Source organism: Equus quagga, chromosome 10 (genome assembly GCF_021613505.1).
Source record: "Equus quagga isolate Etosha38 chromosome 10, UCLA_HA_Equagga_1.0, whole genome shotgun sequence".
Classification (NCBI taxonomy): Eukaryota; Metazoa; Chordata; class Mammalia; order Perissodactyla; family Equidae; genus Equus; species Equus quagga.
The window spans coordinates 22,558,943-22,581,145 of record NC_060276.1 but is presented as its reverse complement, the minus strand read 5'-3'; the positions used below and the strand labels follow the sequence as shown (position 1 = coordinate 22,581,145).

Here is a 22,203-nt window from a genome sequence, read left to right as displayed (position 1 = left end):
CCTTGCCATTATTCAGAAAACAAAAATGTAAGCTCTCAAATATAAACTATGTAAACAGGACTTACCAGATACTAGCAGGCATTAAGTTGCATTTTTTCCCTCTTATGCGGCAAGTGTTAAAAGGGCTTCAACACTCCACCACAATTATATTGCCAATAAGTTTTATTTTACATAAGGACAAGGAAATAATAAGCTGAAGAAAAGTAGAAACTGAAGTTTGGGAATCAAGAGATTCCTTAACAGTGAGCCATGCTAGGCAAGTGAATAGATTCCTCTGGGAGAAGTGTTAGAAGCATGCCACTTTCATCTTTCGAGGAGAGAGAAAAAAAAAAAAAGAAAAAAACCTCACTACTGTAGGGTATAGACAGAGCCTAGGCACCCTCGCTGGAAGATGTGCACTTAGAGACCCAAAAGGTCCTTTCTAGCAAGAGTTGTGTTACTTTCCAGCAGTGACCAGTCAAGCATCTTGTACATATCCTTTGCACACATACACAAGCACACGGACACACACACACACATTCAATTTATCTATAAATTGAAACACATGGTGTTTGAATCTATTATCTTGCCTTAAGAAAAGTGAAATATATATATTATTGTTGAAATATAGTGGTATATCCAGATACTAGGAATAAAGAAAGATATTTTAGGGTCTTTAAGGACTAGTCTGCACAGCACAAATCTTAGGTGAGTATACGGAAGAGGGTCAAGTTTATGACTTTATCCTAGAGCAAGATTAATAACCTGAGATGAGGGGACGGTCATGGTAATTTCAGAGCATTAATCTTAGGTCAATGGGAGGAAATAAAAACTGGGGAAGAATACTTGCTTAATGTGGGGGAGGGGGTTGAAATTTAGGCTGGAAGAACAGGAAGTGCCTCATGCAAAAAAGTTAAAGGAAAAATCTGAACTAATATTTGTAAATTGATGATACCTGTCATGCCTTTTATTCTCTCCTCCCACTTAGAGAGAAGTTTCAGAGCTCTATCACCGGAAATACATAAATATATGAACACACACACACACACACACACACACACAAAGCCTACAGGTAGGATGAAAGAAGGAACTGCAAATTGAGGGGCTAAAAAATCAAAGCCAATATGATCCTTAGGAAGATATTTTATAGTGCTATTTTGTTTCATCTTCACAAGAGAGACTCAGATTAAAAAGCAATTTAACCCCTCAAACCTCTGATCCCCACCAACTTAATAGTACGCATCCTCAAAACTGGAAATTTAAATTACAAGATTAGGCATGGTACTTTGCTCAAAGTTTGTATTTCCAAACTCAAAGAGGAGATTCAACAGCTACTTTTTCAAACTAAAACTTCAGAAATAACTCTTAACAAAGGATCGTGCCTCCATGATCCATCTAAAATCTTCTTGAAATGATTTGTCTTTCCAAGTGGCCTGCAACAGGGTTAATGTAGCGAATGCCTTTACCATCAATCTACCGCTGTGAAAAAATGAATCTTACATTTAGCTTCAAAGCAGTGTCACAGATTTATCCCCTCCTCCTCGCTGCTCCTTTTCTCCCTCCCTTCCCTAGCAACTGGTAACCTCAGAAAGAGAACTCCAAATCTAGAAAGAAGCAGTTGGTCCCTGGCTTCACTCGAGTTGCCACACTGCTCTAAGGCAGAAGCAGGGGTCATTTCTCCAGACTGAGTTGGCCTGCGTGGGCATTCAGCTGGCTTTCTCCATCACCTCAGGAAGGCTTTCCTGATCAAATATCTCCATGGCTTGTATTGAGAATGTGTAAGTACAAAACTGAGTACAACTGTTTAATTTTGAAGGCAAAAGGCAGTTTGAATTGTTTTCCTGTGTAACCGGGATGGGGGCTAGTGGGTTGGAGGCAGTGCAGAAAGGAGTGACAGACAAAACTTGAAGGATATAAACTCAGGGACTAAGAATACTGGACCTCAAGGTGGCAATTTTTAAATGTAATTTTGAAACAAAAGTTGCAAATCCTTAGTCTAAATAGTGGGGCTTAAACATTAGGAAATTCATATTCTGTGGTGTGGTATGGATTGAATGAAAGAAAATTTTAATAAGTTTGGTGTAATTGTTGAATGATGCTTCATAAAGAGAAACAAATTGGTTTGTTAACACAACTAACATTTCTTCGACATCTGTGGAGAAAAAAACCAAATGTTTTCCCTCACAAGACTTTCCAGAATGCTCCTGCCAGAATCTGAATGCTGGGCTTAGTGGCTCATAGATGCTACTGGGACTAAAAGAGCTGGTGTGTTCTATGGTGTGCTTGCGAACTGCGGCGTTGAAGGAAGCTATCTGAATCTTTAAGGCTTCCTTGCTCCCTTGAGAAAGCGGGAAAATGGAAAATGGGGTGGAGTCACAGGTCAGACACAAAGGGAAATCACGAAGTGAAACTGGGTGCTAAAGATGCCGCCTGTCAAGGGGCAAGTGGGCTGAAGAAGTGCTTGCTGACTACACATGCGAGGAGATAGGGCTCTCCCTTTTCCACTGGTGTATTCCAGTGAGTTCAATCAATCACATATTTCAGACATTTTCTGGTCACTGTATTTTCATTTTTATTAACATATCTATTTTTGTTTTGGCAAGCCTTGCAGGGCATGTCCCTTCACCCATAGTAGTAGCTGCAGATGAACATGGGAACCAGGAACTGCACCCCAACTTGCCCCTCCACTGTCCGAGCTCCATGCTGAAGGATGATGCAGAGTCCTGGGGCCACCCTCTCGTCTCGCTGAGACCTCCCTTCAGTGTGCTGGCCGATCTGACAGGAGAGCAACTGAAGCGCCCCTCGGAGAGAACAGGATCCTGCATTCCTGTCGACAGTTCCAGCTCGAGAGCTCTCAAACACCCATACGGGCCACCACCTGCTGTTGCAGAAGAGTCCCTAGCAACAGTAGAAGTAAATAGCTCTGAGGGGCTGGCAGGCCGGAGGCAGAGGGGACAGGATTCTATTAATGTGTCCCAGGAATTCTCTGGCAGCCCTCCAGCACTAATGATAGGGGGGACAAGGGTCAGCAATGGGGGCACTGAGAGAGTTGGCAATAATGCAAGGCTACATGCTGCCATGCCACGAGGTCAACGGTTCTTTCCACCTAGAGGCTCACAAGTAAGAGGCCCTCCACACATCCCCACCGTTAGATCGGGGATAATGATGGAGCTGCCTCCAGGAAATCCGAGATTGGCGGGCAAGGAAAGGCTGGCTCATGTTTCTTTCCCACTGGGAGGCCCGCGGCACTGCGTGGAGAACTGGCCAAGGCCTATTCCCTTGTCTTCCAGTACTCCAAGTTTACCTTCTTGTGCTACTGCTCATTGCTTCATACCTCCTCGTCCTCCCAGTTTCAATCCATTTCTTGCTATGCCTATCGCTTTTGCTCCTCCTCCCATCTTTGGTCCTCCACTGCCTTCTTATTTTGCCAATTTCCCTTCCTGGGGCATGCCGGCTCCTGCATCCTCAAACAGAGAGAACAACTGATGGCCAAAAAGGAGGAAAAGAAAGGGTTGGGGAAAGATGTTAAAGTTTTTCATTTATGTTTTATATCTGAAACCCCCTACCCTCGTACACTCTGTTTAGCACTAACGTGCCTTACACACTCGGAGATTCAATAAAGATTTTAAAGTTTGAATATTGCAAATTATTTTTTAAAAGGCCACTCTGGGAGTCTAAACCTTGAATTTTGTTTTCTATATTTAAGGTAATTAAAGCAGTAATGTGCCAGTGTTTTCTAAGTAGCTTAGCTGAATTCCTACTACTGGCTTGCAGCTGCCTGACTGTGGGGAGGGGCTCTTGGGTTCTTGCCAGACTTGGTCAAGGCTAGGGTGGAGAATTCCTACCTACCTAAGGCTACAGCGGTTGCTCAGAGCAGGATGGGTAAATTAAGATAAGGTCCATAAAGGTAAACTGAAGTCCAGATAATAGAGAAAAATGCACAAACAGTAAAAGTAGCCATGTGAGACTGCACTGAGAGTGACAGAGCCAACATCTCACAACCAGTTGGAGAAAGAACCAGGCTGAAAGGTCAGGAAAGAAAAGGGACAGAGAAAGTAGCAGAGTTCTAGACCATTGCTTGAAGCATGGACTAGTGTTCACCTCTCAACATTTCACTGTTGCTAAGTCCCTAGTATACACAGGGCTGGCTAAGTGAAAGTGCAGGGAGAAGGTGAACCGGGCACGCCGGCTGCACCCATTCTCTGAACAAAGGGCCACTACCTACTCAGAACCTTTAAACGCGAATAAAAACATTTTACTCATGTGGAATTATTTTCTCCAATCTTGCTGTGTTTGTACTGTTCACAATGTGCTACAGCATCCCATTCTAACGATAGTCCTGAGAGATTATCAAAATGCTCAGATGGGAGCTTTTTCAAATTCAAGTGACAAAGATATGGGCACATAATGCAGAGTGGAAAGTTGGCCATTCTGACCACTGTACAACTTAGTTCGCTCTATAGTAAAGTGCCCTAAGACACAGTGCCACTGTATATGAACAGCCACTAAATTGGAATGCGTTTCGAGGACAAGTCTTCAAACGAGCATGTTTTCTGCCCAGAACTGATGATGTAGGGAATGTGAGCAGTCAGTTAAAGGTTGACAGACTTGCAGATCCAAAAGGCATCCAGCCTATAAGCAAAACCATTAATGTGTTTTTAGCACCAATAAAGAGTTCTTTGCTAGTCCAGCAAAAAGGGCACATGGATCCACGAAGTTTCTTTTTCTCCATTTGTTTCGTAATAGATGGTTCTAAATTTACAGGTGGCAGTGCAAGGCTTAGAAGGAACATCTGGTTAGTGCTTGCTAAAATTCCCCTCACTCTGTGTATGTCCTGAAGCTGGTACAATTTCATTAATTCACTGTGGTGGGTTGAGCAGAAGTATTCAGCAAATCATTTGACAGCTGCTCACTATGAGGTAGCTTAGTCCCAGTGTACCAAGCACTTATTGAATTTTCAGCCTTAATGAACAGAGGCACTGGGCATGCTTATAGTCGTCAAAAATATCTTCTGAGCCAGATGTTAAAAGAGATTTTGACAAGAAATCAAGTTGTTGTGTCAATGGCAGTGCTGCATCTCTGGAGAGTTACCAAAAGGCGTGGTAAGTGACAGCAGGACAGGATGCGTTTTCCTTCTCCAAGGAAGTAGCTGCAATAAATGCTCAGAAAGACTTTACTCACAATTACAGCAATCCGTTACAAATTCACTATAACAGGAAAGTGCCACCAACACAATCTGCTCTTTTTCAACCCTCTATTCTCTTTCCTAACACCCTGTATGTGTTCTTTTCTATGTCATTTCTAAACACCGAAAGCCTATAGTAAGCAACAAAGAACAACTATTAGCAAATTGAGGCAGTGAAGCTTTATTTATATCTCTATGGTGTAGGATAAATACATTTTCCTTAGTTTATGTAGAGCTCTGTGTCTACGTAACAGGTTTCAGTGAATGCAAATATCAAATAAGCCTAGGATCCTGTTCTTAATTGCAAGTGAAATGTAAATATTTTTGTTTATTCACGGCTTTTGTATGGAAATACTGTATTACTTTCTTATCATAGGTGCCAGTGTCCTCAATGACAGCAAAACGTCCATTTTTCAACAGATGATTTGCCTTAAAATTGTTAGTTTTAAAATATTCTGGTGCAATATGAGCCAATATTAATCCTATACCACAACATCTTATTCATTTTGGAAAGTGCTCATAACACCATATATTCAACACTCTTGAACATACGTTTTCTGTTTCTTTTCTGTGGCTTGAATAACTCCTAAATGCAAAAGGGGAAGATAAACATCAACAAAGTAGCCCTTTCTTCTGATGGTAATGGGAATGGGTTAAGTATTTCCTATTCTAACTTGTAATCATTGTCACAAGAAGATTCATGTTGTACTGTTTATTATTTATAGTTCTCATTATATTCTTTGTCACAAGACTGTAGCATCGGAATTTTAATGTCCTATATATTCTCTAGAAGATAATAATAAACTGTACAACTTTGACCTTTTCCATGTCCCAAAGTATGATTCATTAGCCATTTCCATTTTGCACTGTTTACGTCTGTAGCCTGCTTGAAGAGGTACACGTGCAGCCAATGAAACCACAGCATACTGAAAAGGTTAAAGTTCAAAGTTATGAAATTTTTAAAATTTATAGTCTTTCATGAACCAGAATGACATTAAAATTACATCTTATTCTTCTGAGAATTATTATAATAAAAACACTAAGCAGGACCAAATAATATATTTTCGATGGGGTCTTAAGGTTGAGATCATAGTGCTATCTTCATCTACCATGCAACAAGAGGTTTATTGTGTGGCAGTCACTAAACAACTAGGTAACATATATATAATGGGGGAGAAAGATTTCCTTCCATAACTATTAGATTGTACTGTAACAATGGCGTTGAAGTATCAAGTGTTACTCAGAGCTGTGGACTTTGAAAGGCCCTAAACACATAACTATATGAAATGATTATTTCAATATCAATGGGCCAAAGTCACAGATAAAATTAATTTTAGACAGATAAAACATACGGTGTCTTGTCATAGGTTAATTCCATAGCTATCACAAAACCTTACATGTCTTCTTTATAATGAACTGGATTGAGTGATATTCCCACAGAAAGAGCAAGTGATGAGACTAAATTAAGTGAAAGAATCCATCTATTTCTCTGCGGTAATATTCATTTTTTCTTATAATAATGCAAATATATAACATTTATCAAATCAAACCTAGATTGGAGAAATTTTTTTCAAAATTTTGCTTCATCATGCGATCTTTTTCTTAAGTGCTTGAGAAGGTGCTACTCTTGCTAAAGGCTGATTAAAGACATATGCTTTCTCACCCACCTTTGGGGGCTTTACTGCCTCTCAGAAAGGCTTTCTCAGTATCTCAATTTCTCAAAGAACCTATCTGTGAATCTTACTTTCATGAAATGACTCTGTCATTGATTTTTGAGAATGGACCAGTATCTTATACTGTTTTGTGGAGGTAAACTGACCGTATTTTATTCAACTCTGAAAATGCCTTTCCTCGAGTAAAATAAGATAATATAAAGCACACAAATCCATAGATTCTACCATAAGGACTTTATCCCTCTAAGGCTGTTTAATCATATAATTACTTGGAAAAATATACATTTATATGTGAGTTCATCCAACATCCTGATTGTAAAAGTTTTGACTTAGAGGCAAGGCAATACAGGGAGTACAGGGGTTGATGGATGGTGTTTGTGCATGTGAAAAAGAGAAAAACAGATGGAGAAAGACAGAGGATTAAAAATAGAGAGGGGGCAGGGCCACTGTCAGCTGAGAAGAGATGAAGTACTTTAGAACAGGAAGCAGCTGCAAATTAGAAGTACTGTGGGAAAAGCAATAAATTTGGATATGGGAGAATGTAATACAGAGAAGATAGAAAGGGGTAGTTTGAAAAGAAAGAAGTGTTATAGATGAAGTGTTTCATAACAGAAAGGGCTCTGTCTGTGTAGGAGCCACACATTTGAGAGGGTGGGGATGAGGTGATTAGAGAAACACTATCCTTCCTAAAAATGAATCTATCTCCGCTGCTTCATTCCTTCCTATAAATATCATCTCTCCTTAGATAGCAGCCAATCTCATATCCCCTACGTGAAACTGGAAGCCCTTTCTGGTTTAGGTTTCATCAATCTCCCAAACTGGCCTCGACAAGCAGACACATCATCATCAAGGTTCACTTTATTAGTGAAGTGGGTATGCAATGAATTTGGCTCACAAAAGAACATTTTCTCAAGTTCTCAAATGTACCAGACCCAGAATTTTTTTTTCTCTTTTTTAATTTAAACTCCAATCTTTTCTTTCCCTAGTAAGGTAGACTGATTATTTTCTAATTTTTCCCTTTTACTCCTCCCACTAAATCATAATTTTCTGAGGTGGAGTTCCTGGCTTTATTAATCACACTTCATCCAGAAATGAAGTAATCTATTATTTTCCCCAGGGGGCATATTTATACCTCCTTTAGGTATAAAATGCTTATACATTGTGTTAACCCTCATTGGTGCTCAATAGCTATTAGCAATAAGCCCTACACTAAATGTGTTAAAGGCAGAGTTTAATGTCCTAACTAAAAAGTTGACTACCTGTAAATAGAATCTTTTTTTAAATCTTATAATAACAATAAGACACATCTGGAGGAAAACGGTCAAATATAAATAACATTTCATAGTTTAAAAAGTACCTATTGGGGGCTGGCCCAGTGGCACAGCGCTTAAGTGCGCATGTTCCGCCCCCCACTGGCCTGGGGTTCACTGGTTCGGATCCCGGGTGCAGACATAGCACCGTTTGGCAAAAGCCATGCTGTGGTAGGCGTCCCACATAGAAAGTAGAGGACGATGGGCACGGATGTTAGCTCAGGGCCAGTCTTCCTCAGCAAAAATAGGAGGATTGGAAGTAGTTAGCTCAGGGCTAATCTTCATTAAAAAAAAAAAAGTACCTATGAGATAGTCTTACAAAGATTATCAGTAAAATCATGGATAATCCCAAATTTAACAGAAAGATGTGGCTTTCAAAAATCTCTTCAGAGTTTATTTAACTTTATTGCTTCCTTGCTAGGCATTTTCGCAAACCAATTGCAATGTATACACATCCCAAATTGTCTAAGTTTATGATTAGTTAACACTGGTAACTTCACCAGTCAAATGAATCCATGTACATATCACTTCAAAACAGTGTAAAAGCTCATTTCTCCTTTAGGAATTCAATATGAAGTGAAGATATATAAGGAAAATGCCAATTCCAATGGCTAAATGTCATCCCCTTTATTTTTCTTGTTATCCTTTTAATATAGCCAGCAGTGGAGGCTACAAGGGGCAATCAACCCTTGATTGGAAAACCAGTAAGATGTTGTTCTATTTTGAGTCTTAGTCTCACCTAGCCAAAACAAAAAAACAAACTGAACAGAGTATAAAACATGGAATCCATGGGCTTGAAGATTAAAGTTATTCAAGATGCATTTACTGAACACGTGCTACAAGAATAGCTCTACATTGAGTGCTATAGAAGATAAAAACCAAGTAAACACCCACGGAAGTGACGGGTTCCTAAGAGAACATTAGTTTTCCTTCAGTGATAGAAGATATGCCCTTTATCGTAGACTGAGTTCTTATATGCTCATGAGTCTATGTTTAGAATTTCCACCTCTTCTGTTGGTCTGATAGGTCCTCAACTTACAGATGAAGAAACTGAGACTTGACAGATTGAGCGATTTGACCAAGAACAAAATGTGACTTTGTGGCAGACTCAGAATCTTCTTGTTATACCTTATTTCAAAATATGTTTCAAATGTATGAAAGATATGAATGTAAATAATAAAAGGAAAATCCTCATAAACACTAGAAGAAATGTAAGTCAAATACATGAACATTTACATAATCTTGATCTTTCTTCTCATGGTAACAAAGTCAGAAACCATAACAGAACACACTAAAATATTAAAATGATCTATTGGTCAAAATTATCATAAACAGAATTTAAAAGCAAATGAGAAATTTGGGAAAAATTTGTAGCATATCTAAAAAAAGGTTTAAATGTTATTAATAAATAAAAAATGTATGAGCCATAGAAAAAGTGCATATCTTCATAAAAAATGGATAAATGACATTAACAGGTAATTTACAATAGAAAAAATAAAAATGGCTAGTAAAGATAAAATAATTAGTTTATAAGAGTAAATTTAAATAAGTACAATTTCTCATCTGTCAAATTGGTAAAGTTTCTTTTACATAACTATATCCATTGTCAGAGAGGGTTTGGCATATGGGTGCTCTCATATACTACCTGTGGGAATATAAACATCAGTACATTTATTGAGAGCATTTCCAATATTAAACAAATTCCTTAAAATTGTAATATTCTTTGATTCAAGAATCGCACATGTTGGAGTTAGCCTAAAGAAATAATCATGGATATGGATAAATCTTTAGCTACAATTAGGCTCATCTTAGCATTATAACAGCAAAAAATTAGAAGCAAATTAAATATTCCAAAATAGACAATTGTATAATTAAGTCAGGGTATATTCAAATAATAGAACATAATGCCACTATCAGAACAATGACAGTCAATTATAATTTTCAAAATGAAAATTTTTATATGCATTTTAAATGAAAAAAGGTTATAAAAGTAGGTGACAGTATGATCCAATTCTCTTTCTGTTTATCTATATTTTTTAGTTTTTTTCTTTTCTTGAGGAAGATTAGCCCTGAGCTAACTACTGCCAAACCTCCTATTTTTTGTTGAGGAAGACTGGCCCTGAGCTAACATCCGTGCCCATCTTTCTCTACTTTCTATGTGGGACGCCTACCACAGCATGGCTTTTGCCAAGCGGTGCCATGTCTGCACCCGGGATCCGGGCCGGCGAATCCTGCGCTGCTGAGAAGCAGAACGTGCGCACTTAACTGCTGCGCCACCAGGCCGGTCCTATTTTTCAGTTTTTATAATAAACATTTCTACTTTTGTAATGAAAATTGTGTTGTGATAAAAAGGAGATAGAATGTGATTTCTAAACTCTTTCAGCTCTACATTTCAATGAAACGATTATATAACATAATAGAAAACAGAATGCTATAGATAATTTTTTTTGAGGAAGATTAGCCCTGAGCTAACATCCAAGCCCATCTTCTTCTATTTTATATGTAGGACGTCTGCCACAGCATGGCTTGACAAGAGGTGCATAGGTCTGCGCCAGGGATCCGAACCAGCATACCCCGGGCTGCCAAAGCAGAGAATGCAAACTTAATTCCTACACCACTGGGCCAGTCTTTGCAATAGATATTTTGTAACCATAATTTTAAATAAATGAATACTCAGAGAGAGAAAATGAGAAAAAAATCAAGTGAGACAGGAGTAGTTACAGAGGTTTATGTAAGACAATCTCAGAAGCACTATGCCTTTGCAACATTTTGTTTCTTGACTCTTGGTGAAATAAGACTCTATATTAGGGGTGTCAGCCAAGATCTCATATTTGGCTATACACTTGTTTTTACAAGACATTGAGCGTTAGTGGGTTAGGACTGGTCAAATGGGGTGAGGCATCAGGAGACTGAGCAAAAAATGGGATCCGGTCTATACCACCAGGTTTAAGCATGCAAGGGTTCAAATCTAGACAGGTCAATTGAAGCAGCATGGTACAGGTGGGTATAAGTTCACTTTAACAACCCTTTTATATATCCATGCTTTTTAACTTCAGAGTTCTTGATTTCCCATTGAACCACAATGATTCTAGTTTTAATTCTAACAGCCTGGACCAGCATGTGTTAACTATGGCCAGAAAAATGTCAGAGGCATGTAGATGAATCATGTTTCTGATCTGGGCAGGAACGTAGGACTATCACAATATTTGGCTCAGGATCTTCCCCTTCTACACGATTTCCTGTTGAATGTGAGCAATTTAAAAACAGGAGGTTAAGATAAGCACGGATGACTTAAGCATTTAAAACTGCATATAACCTAACCCAGACTGTGGAGTACTGAGCACAAATTATTTTCTACAACTTATTACGGTACTCACACTTTAAAATGTCTGCTAAGGGCAGACCCACCAAGAATATGCTTATGAAATTTGTACCCTGGAAAAGGGTATCTAGCTAAAGGGGTACGGGTGAGGACTGAAATTCAGTTTGTACTCTGCTTGCTAAACAGTGTACCTGAGGAGAGGCAACTTCTCTAACTGGTCTGCCCAGAATGGGTGCTGTTTTCTAATTTGTCTGTAGAAACAGTAGACAATAGTTGTGGTTCAGGTTAATAACCAATGGGTCCAAACAACTTCATCTCTGATAAGCCTGAAAAATTTTTAAAAAGCATGATCCTAGTTCAAAGAAACCACAATTTCAATGTTGATAGAATTAAAAAATAATTGCCATTCAACATACCTGGCAAATGATCAAAGACCAGCAGGCTCTCAACTGCAAATTACCAGCTAAAAAGCTACCATTAGATATGGAAAATGGAGTCATACGAAAAAATAAATTAAAAATAAAATTGACAAAAGGCAGTTGCTTTAATGATATTTCTAGAAAGAAAAATCCCATGAAGCGTTTCTCTGGCACCTGTATAAAGAATATTTTTAATGAGAATAATGTATAAATATAGCTAGAACCCTAAAATTCAAATACCAGGCTGGTGTTTCAAATATATTTTGGAAAGTTACTGCTATGACTGATACTAATAAAATATTAAAAGTAATAACAGTGAAATTCACAACAATCATCCAATATAATAAGCCCCCAAATATAAATATAATTCAGCATGAAATCTACTCTTTAATACATATGTTGAATATCAAGTATAAATATATTAATGAGTCACTTTCCATGAGCAAAATAATTTTGCGACCAGAATGCATTTAATATGGTATATTTTTTCCTGTATTTATTTCTTCTTTATTTTTTTAAGGACGAGATAGCACCAAGGTCCTTAAATGTAAATTCATCATGCCACTCAGTTGTATTCACATTTCTAGTGAAGAAGCTTATTTAACAATTTCTTAGAAGATGTCTCTTGGGTTTAGCTGCAGGCAGGAAATGATGTATAATTAGCACTTTTATGTGGCATTAACAAACAATCTTGTTAGTTCATTACTTTTTAATATTTGCATCAGTCTTCTGAAAGCAGATTAAGAACAACTGTGATTTCCATATGCAAGATTCGTTAACTATAAAGCTCAGAAAATGTTCACTTTAATCAAAACCATGCCACAATACTATATCTTCAATTTCTTTTCTTCTCACACTCCTTTTCAGTCTATCTAGACCTCCAACCCCAGAGATTTTGGAAAATTTTATTTTAAATGAAAGAAGTGGACATTATAGTTTGGTCTATTATGCTCACTAAAAATAGACCAAAAATTAATAAACATTTTGTCTTTTCACTGATCCATACAACAAATATTATTTGTGATTTCTTGTATTTTCAATAGAAGGATGTAAAACCTTTTAAAGTTAAAACTGGTTAACTTAGAAGTCCTGGTTTTGAGGAAGCCATGGAAAAGATGATGATCACGACTATGGGAAATAGCTGCATAAATAATACTTAAATGTTGTATTTATAAAATTTCTTAATCTTTCCTAGACAAAGCTATATCAGTGCTACTCCAGATGCACTTTCTGTACACGCTTGCTACATATTACAGGTGTTTTCAATCTGTTTTAGGTCCATTAGATGAATCTGGTTGTACTCATGGATGTCTTCAAGACCACTGGGGTTAAAGAGTTGTGAAAAGAAGAAGAGCACAAAGCAAGGTAGCAAAAGTAAGCACGTCCAGACTGGGCAGCGACTTGTGGCCATGCAGAGCTTGGATTTTATTCTAAGCACAATTGCAAAGGCACAGATGGAGGAACAGCCCTGATTTACTTGACTATTTAGAACCAGACATGAGTGATGTCTCTACGTGTGCAGAGTGAAGTCATGTGATGGTATCAACTCCCTTCCAGGTCTCCATATGCAATCCACGGTAAACTGACTATATAGTATTGCACTAGAGATGCTCCCTGTACCTAATATTACTTCACAAAGTATTGAATTATTTTTATTTGAAACGTAACATCAAATATATATATTCCTAAAATTAGATATACCATTATTGTTCTTTGTTCTACCACAAATATTAAGAGTAAACTTTTATTTAATAACTTCGATTATTTTCTCTCTGAAATAGGACACCAAAAACACAAGACCTTATCCCTTTAAATTGTTACTATATACTGAAACCCAGGGGGATTCTCTGGATCCAGAATCAAACATATCTAGTGGCTGGACAGAAAATTCACCCATCCTTCACTGGAGTATATGGCTACCAGCAGTCTTGAACGTCTGTTGAGCTTGTTGTAAACAGAAACCCCTGAGTCTTATTTATCTTCAAGATGCTAGAAAGCTAAATATTCTTTTGCTATACTTTATGTATTTAATTCTTCAAAATTAGACATAGGAGTTGCCTAACATTTCTCTCTTTAGATTCCCCCTTTGTTGATTTAAGTTCACTATTACAATCTCTGCTGGTTTAAAAATGTTTGCTTCAAGATACTAATATATTCCTTTGTCCTCACATCAAGTTATGACATGCAGTTTTTAAATATTTTCATGAGAATTCTTGATAACAGTGTGGGGGAGGAAGACATTTCCTCTACCAAGTCTAGGTCCTTCTGGCTAGATAATGAATTAAATTCACATGAGACAGAATAACAGGAGAAAATCAAACAAAGCTTTATAACATTTACCCATGGGAGAGACCCAGAAAAACTGAGTAACTCGCCAAAGCGGCAGAGGTTCTCATCTTCAATACCCTCCTCAGCTAAAGGTAAAGGAGGATGTTGGGGCTGTGGGGAGTCAGTTATGGGAGATTACCAGAAAAGCACAGTAAACAAGAGTAAGGTTATTATGCAGACTTGAGTCCTTGCCTTCCACATTGATAAGAGTTTCTAGAGATAAGGTCATCCCTCCTTCTTCCTGGTACAGAGAGGGAAACACCTTTAGAGATGGAGATTTCCTTTACAAATGTAGATGTCTCTTAACAAAGGATAAGTAAATTCTACTTTTCAGAGTTTCTCTCATGTCTGCAGTTTTTAAAAGTAACCAGCCCAAAATAATCCTCATGCCAAAGAGACGTATCTTGGGGTGGCCAATTCCAATCCCCCACAACAGGAAATGTAGAATTGGTTCAATGCAGAGTCCTGAGGCATTCCACTAGAGACCTTCCTCAATTAACCAATGTTATGAGTATTTGGCCATTTAACCAGCTATGGCTGCATTCAACTGCACAATAAGCTATTATCCTATTTTCCCATGTCATGAAAGATTTTGTTCAAAGACTTCTGGTGATCAAGACATGCTATGGATGTGGCATTTCCCCTTTAAATAGATCACATTTACATTTCCACTCAGTATAATGATTAATATTATCTAGAAGGAAAACAAAAATCTTAATTTTTATATAATTATTTCCCTAAGCTACGTACATTCTTGAATATTATAGAGGAGAGGAAAGCACACAAATTCCAAGTGAAATATTAATTGATACAGCCTTTTTTATTTAATTATTTTATTGATGTCATGTTGGTTTCTAACATTGTGTAATTTCAGGTGTACATTACTATATATCAGTTTCTGTATAGACCACATCCTATTGACCACTAATAGTCTAATTTTTTTCCATCACTTGAGCAGAAAATGGGTATACATATAACAGTCACTTAGAAATAAAATAATCCAAATATCTTATTTTGTATTCAACAAATGTATTGTTCAGACAGATCAATAACTCAGGTTTCTTCACTAACATTCCATGGCTCTTTCAACTCAGTATGCTTTTGAGAAACAGTAGGGGATTCTATTGGTATCAGCGCAGACAGTATCATCTAACCACTATTGAACTAGATGTTAAGGGAGATAGAACATTACAAGACAAAACAATTGCCTTCAAAAAGGTTAAAATCCAGTGGTAGTATTATATAACAGAAAATTGTGTCTAGAAGTATGGGTAACACTTATATTGTTAATTTTTGGATTCTAAAATGAGTTTTTATGATGGGAAGAGGCACAGGTTTTAAAAAGTCACACATCTGAATCTGCATAGCAGTAAGTCAACTTATACTTGAGTTTAGGCAACTACATATTGTGTAAACAAATCGGATTCAGGAGGCTATGCCTCTTGTTCCAATCTACTCTATGAATGCAGAGTAAAACATTCTAAAGAAAATCTTATGCGGAGTTAAGAGAGAGTACGAGAGCACCGGGACAAAGATGAAGTGCCCCTTCTTTGACCTTCTTTTATCTCAGATTCTTTTACAAGTCTTTTTTTCCCTCTGCACCTTTTACTAAATACGTAATTAAAAATACAATGCCTTCTCCTCTCTCAGTGCTTCTCCTCTGTCTTGCGCCTTCTCCTCTGTCAATGCTTCCTTAAATATTCATACTTCACACTCCGTCAACGAATGAAAATGACTCATAATGTGACCACCCTGTTCAAGAACATGGCTAAAAGCTGAAATGACATCTTTCCACTTTAACTTAAAAGCATCTTTGATAACAAATGAAACAAATATTTCCCAAAGTAATTTTCTCTATGGAAATGGGAAGATTCACAAACAAAATGTGCCTTCAGTGAATGACTCTGTCCATTGCCTCAACTCAGCTTGTTGTATTATTTTTCCTCTGCCTTTGTTTCCCCATTTCTTGCAATTTAAACTTTTCTAGTCTTTCTTTGAGCAACATATTCATTATTTATGTTTGCCCAGGACAGCTGCTTTCCTGAATATATAGAAGTTTTGTTGCAATTTTCTAGAAATACTACAAGCTTCCACATTGCCTGCAGGGCTGCATCAGAGCACATGACCTTTGGTACTCAGAGATTGTAAGTTTCCTATTTTTTATCAGTAGCTGATCAACTCACAAAGGATTTCTGAGAATCTTGTATATTCGATAATTTCAAGACTTTATCCACCTGGGTCTTGATATTATCATAATTAAATTTTCCTATCATCAATAATGAACTACCAAGAAAAGAGCTTAAGAAAAGGAGGATTTATGAGAGTGTGGGGGGTCAGAACTTGCCACCCAAAATATGTCTCTTTGGCTTGATTATTTTTAAGAACAAAAGACTCAGAAAGAAACTTTGACCTCCCTAGTTGCATAAAAGAATTTAAGATAGAAGGCCTGTTTCAGGAAGGAGCTAATACTATAAGATAACTATAGTATAATATAAACCAGGTGTGGTAGACAGGGAAGAATCTAGCAAGGCCCAACTAACCAAAGTCCTCCCCATGTCCCATTGTTTTTCTAAGGTTTGGCAAACATTTGCTTACCAAACATTTACTATTTACTTTTTCATCTCCATGAGTATTTCCCGCCTCCCCGACCTCCTCTTTTGTCTTTAGCTGAAGATGGTATTTAAGGTGGTGGCTTTAGCCATTTTGAGAGTTACTCAGATTTCCTAGGTTTCTCCCATGTGTACATGTTATTGAACTTTGATTTTCTCCTGATATTCTGTCTCATGTCAATTTAATTCTTAGACCAGTCAGAAGACCCTAGAGAGTAGAGGAATATTCTTCCTCCCCTACAAGAGGTAGGTGGACAACGAAAATGAGATTATTTGCTTTGTCTCTTCAATGGGATTAGAATTGAGGAATCATTGCAATTAAGACTATTAGTGCTATTTACAGAACTATTTGTTTTATCATATTAGTGGGAAGCTCTCCCTACTAACATTAGGATAAACTACATGAAATTGCTGATTCAATAATTTTTATAGATAAAAAGAGCAATTTCATATGGTTGAACCTAATAGTTTTGTTTTAAAGTTTCATATCTTACTTTCCAAATTGAGATATAATTCATATAGCACAAAATTCATCCTTTTAACCCATGCAATTCAGTGATTTTTAATTTGCAAGGTTCTGTAGCCATCACCACTATCTAATTCCATAACATTTGTATTTCCCCCCAAAAGAAACCTCATACCCATTAGCAGTTGCTCTCCACCTTCATTCTTTCTTGCATTCATTTATGAAAAGTTCTTGAGCACAAAACAGGAGGGGGGTAAGAAGCAGAAATAACTTGGATACATGGAAGCATATGCTAAATGCTCTAAGAAAGTCGGACATAATGATAAGAGTTAAAAGGATGACAACCAATTCTAATATACGTAGTCAGAAAACAAATCATGGGAAAGACTTGTGTTTGAATAGAACATTGAAATATTGGTAGAATTTCATCAGGTGGAGATAAGGATTTGCTAAAGTAAAAAATACATGAGATTTACCATCAGACAGTTCTGAGCTCAAATTTCAGTTCCAACGTTTACTACCTGTGTTGCTTTGCACAATGTATTTAATCTCTCAGAGTATAAAAGTACTATTTTGCAAAAATGGGGCTATAACTCCATTGAAGGGCTGTTATAAAGATTATAAAAACTTCATATAAAGTGCTTAGTGCAATTCTTGGCACATAGAGCTGTACCGATGATGACAGTTAAGAACAATTGTTGATATTAATTTTATTGGAAGAAAAACATGACCAAAACTACTATACATCAAAATAGGATGAAAGCACCACCATTTAACCCTCTGATTCATGGCTCCCTCTCTCTAGCTCTGTACATTGCAGTCTGGTAAATGTTTAACAACTTGGTCTGGGTTTTTAGGGAAAGGGAAAGCCTTGATATGTGGCATTTGGTGATTCCTGTGGTGTAAACACTGCCACCATAGCCTATTTATAGATACTGTTTAACTGGCGTTCCTGTAATTTAAAAGTCGAGTCTTGTGAGCCAAGCCATTGTGAACTGCTCCAGCACATCACTGCTAATAGTGCATAAAAACACTGATAGCTTTGATGTGGAATAAGGCTGCCCCAGCTAGAGAAGCCCAAGGTGACCTGGCCTACATGCCAAACTATACGACCCAGTGGAATTTTTTTTATGGTATGAATTAGGACCGCCCCAGGGAGAGAAGCCTGGGGCATCCTCACCTGCATGCCGATCTATATGGCCAGATTCGTATCTAAAGTTATATGACTGCACAATAACCAGACCCCATCTGCACTGAAATCATTTAATGACTTTTTACATCATCTTTTTCTTTTTCTTTTTTTCCAGTAAAAATAAGTCACGTACCCATGCCTTATAAAATTAGCCCTAACCCTCAACTCAGGGCAGCAGCAGGAGCTCTGACTGCCCGTGGGTCCTGTCCCCACGCACCAGCTCTGACTGCCCATGGGTCCTGTCCCCATGCGGCAGCAGCAGGAGCTCTGACTGCCCGTGGGTCTTGTCCCCACACACCAGCTCTGCCTGCCCATGGGTCCTGTCCCCATGCCAGCGGGGGCAGCAGCAGGAGCTCTGCCTGCCCATGGGTCCTGTCCCCATGCTATTCCACACTATTCTCTAAATAAAAGAGCACTACTGCCAGATCTTGAGAGTCCAAGAAATCTTTCTTTCGACTCCTCGGCTCACTGACCCCGCATCATTTCCATCATCAATTAATTGGAAAACTGGTCTTTTAAATATTTTATATTATTCCAAAATCCTTGATAGATTATTACATAGGTATTTAACAGCAGTTTAGGAATATTTCAGGAAAATGATTAGTCTTACCAGATGAGCTGGGAACACATGATTATTTTTCTCATTAAAAATAATGAAATATAGCATTCTGTTTTTTAAAAATTTACTCTGCACTGCGTTTTCAGAAGAGATCAGATTCAGATAAAGAAAGATGCCTGCAGTGTCAAGGCTAGTCTAATTAGCATGAGTCACAGAGTATCAGCTATGGATGGATCCTAGGATCATCTAGTGTAGTGTTTTCAAACTGTAGGTGAGAAAGACATTTCCTCTACCTTCTTTGGGTTCGTCTGGCCAGAGAACAAATTAAATTCACATGAGACAAAATAGCAGGAGAAAATTAAACAGAGCTTTATGAGGACCATGGCCCGGGGCCTTTCTTCCCGAAGGAAGAAAGGGCACCCAAGAAGTGGGGTGCACAGAGTGGTTATATACCCCCAAACAGGGTGTTTCACATATGATTGAAATGTCCCTCCCACAATAGTCACAAGATTGCTGACACTTGATGGACACAGCAGGTAGTGGTCTGCTATCTTGGCAGGCATAGCAGGAGGCAGGTCTACTGTCTCGAGCTGGGTGGTCACAGGTGAGCGCAGCAATCAGTTCCTAGCCTAAGGAAAGATGCTTAATCCTTAAAGAAATGCCAAAGTTGGGAGGGGGAGGGAAGTTTCACCTTTATCTGAAGGGCCTTTGTTCTTGCCATAAGGAGTATCTAAAGCAGATATACAATGCATGCTCAACGGCCTCAGTCAGGCCCTTTTGGAAAGACAAGGTCAGGCTGAATTAGGTTTACACCAAATGGCTTCCTCATGTACTCCAACACATCCCATTGCTTGCCATTTCTATTTGTCAATGTATAGATGGGAGAGGCTCAGGCAAGCAGAGCAACCCACCAAAATGGCCAAAACCACCACCCCAACCATCACATCCAGCTAAAGACAAAGGAGGACGCTGGGGGTGGGGGGAGTCAGTTACAGGAGGTTACCAGACAAGCACAATAAACAAATGCAGATTTAAGTCTTTGACTTCCCCATTGATTAAGAGTTACTAGAGATAAGGTCATCCCCCACTCTTCCTGGTAGAGAGGGAGATATCTTTACAGATGGAGAGTTCCTTTACAATGTAAATGTCTCTTACAAAAGGTAAGTAAATTCTACTTTTCAGTTGCTTTCCTGTCTGCAAAGGAACCAGCCTCAAATAATCATCATGCCAAAGAGACATATCCTGGGGTGGCCAATTCTAGGTCCCCACAAAACTATGCTGGGTCTCATACAATATATATTGTGAAATATATTTCTTAATGCAGGTCTCAATCAAAACAATTTGGTGCATTATGGATCTAAATCAAATAAGAAGACTGAAATTTGGAGAGAGGAAGTGAGCAGTCCAAGACCTCACAGCTAAATTAGTTGCAGAGCTGATATTAAAACTCAGACTGATTCTTGTTCGTAGCTCTCTCTCATACACCATGACTTAACATCTTACGTTTCAAATCACCCTGTGAAATATGTAAACAAAAAGCTATAAATGTGGCCTATTCAATTAAAATAACACTTCATTAAAACATTTGTTCTTCTTATTTATTTATTTATTTATTTTTTTAAGGATTGGCACCTGGGCTAACAATTGTTGCCAATCTTTTTTGTTCTCCTTTATTTCCCACGCTCTCCCCACCCCCCCCATAGTTGTATATCTTAGATGCAGGTCCTTCTAGTTGTGGGATGTGGGACACTGCCTCAAGGTGGCCTGAGGAGCGGTGCCATGTCCACGCCCAGGATCCGAACCCTGGGCTGCCGCAGTGGAGCGCACGAACTTAACCACTTGGCCACGGAGCTGGCCCCCTGTTCTTATTTTTTAATCTACTCTATATTCTTGGATTTTGCTAGAGTGTATTTGAATTCATGCTTGTATAGTTACCATAAGGGAACTCTACTGATCTGTTTTGAGATTGGGCTATGTTTGGGATAGAGAGCATTCTCAATCAATATGGAGCCATTCATTTGATTACTCTTGAAGGGACTCCTTTCTGTTTTCTGTACTTCTTTTCCCTAGAAGAATGTACGACTTTCAAAATTGTAGTTCCTAGCTCTTTTGTACAAGCAGTTCTGTGAAAGGGATACTCACAGAAAAGAGCTTGAGTCTCAGACTAAAAGCAAGTTTATTTTAAAGGGCCTAAAGTACCATTTCTTTCTCTACTTCACTGTACAAAATTTTATCATATTGAAATGTAAGGAAAATAATCTCACTATCATCCCTGTTTCTTTGTTCTGAATCTTAACAGCAGGGGTTGCCTCTGTTTTTGTTTCTGTTTTTCTCTTTCCATACATTTTTGACTGTCTCGTTTTCTCTTTGTTTTTAAACTAGACACATACAAACACGCATACAATTTTTTCATATGCAATCTGAGCCGAAGAATTTGGTGTGAGTTTTCAATATGCAGTTTAAGTAGCTCATCTTTTCTCTCTAAATACATGAAGGTTTAGGCTGCCAGAGATGTATTTCACCCTAGTTTTATATATACCTGAAATACTATAGGAAAACTAAACCATTCGGACATCTTTTTCCAGAATGGTTACAATAGCTTGCAAAGACATAGAATTAAGAGGAAAAGGGGATTAAAACCAGGAACAAATAAGGAACCATTTGCTATGATTGAGCACAAATGTTTATGAGTTTTCTAACTGAGACTGTATTCCATTTTGTGGTGTCCATAGACTCCAAGCCAGAGCTGATATCAGACTGGGGTCTAGCGGTATAGACATAGAAGCTGTTTATAGCTGGTTTCCCCTCTTATTGATTGAGGGCCCAGATCAGACTTGTTATTAAATATTTTGACTCTCACTTCTGATATCGACCAATTGTTTAGGACATGTAATACTATTCCTTATCCTAAGGACAGATAACAATGTCTCCCACATAAAGAGGATGCTCAGTGGTATAAAATAACAACAACAATATTATCAGCAACAAAGACCATGACTATCAATTAGGTAGTACTTATCATCTGCTTGGCACTGGTCTAGGCACTTCACATGTATTAACTCACTTAATTTTTATAAAACCTTTATGAGAAAGATTCTACTTTACAGATGAGAGAACTGAATCAGGAAGAAATGAAATAACTTAACCAATGGCACATAACC

The 22,203-nt window shown here is 38.0% G+C and overlaps 1 protein-coding gene across 1 annotated transcript; it reads left to right on the top strand.

Annotated features, from left to right (window-relative positions):
• Window positions 1–1,638: 1,638 nt before the first annotated feature.
• On the top strand, window positions 1,639–3,559 carry PRR32 (proline rich 32). The gene is made up of 2 exons (XM_046672549.1): window positions 1,639–1,757; window positions 2,583–3,559. Exons 1-2 carry the CDS (start codon window positions 1,738–1,740, stop codon window positions 3,463–3,465), a joined length of 903 nt encoding a protein of 300 aa, XP_046528505.1. The 5' UTR covers window positions 1,639–1,737; the 3' UTR covers window positions 3,466–3,559.
• Window positions 3,560–22,203: the final 18,644 nt, after the last annotated feature.

Excerpts from the sequence above, each read along its gene's own strand:
- PRR32 (XM_046672549.1), top strand. The coding sequence starts at position 1,738 with ATGGCTTGTATTGAGAATGT. Across the intron at positions 1,758-2,582 it reads ATGGCTTGTATTGAGAATGT|CCTTGCAGGGCATGTCCCTT; the intron begins GTAAGTACAAAA and ends TGTTTTGGCAAG.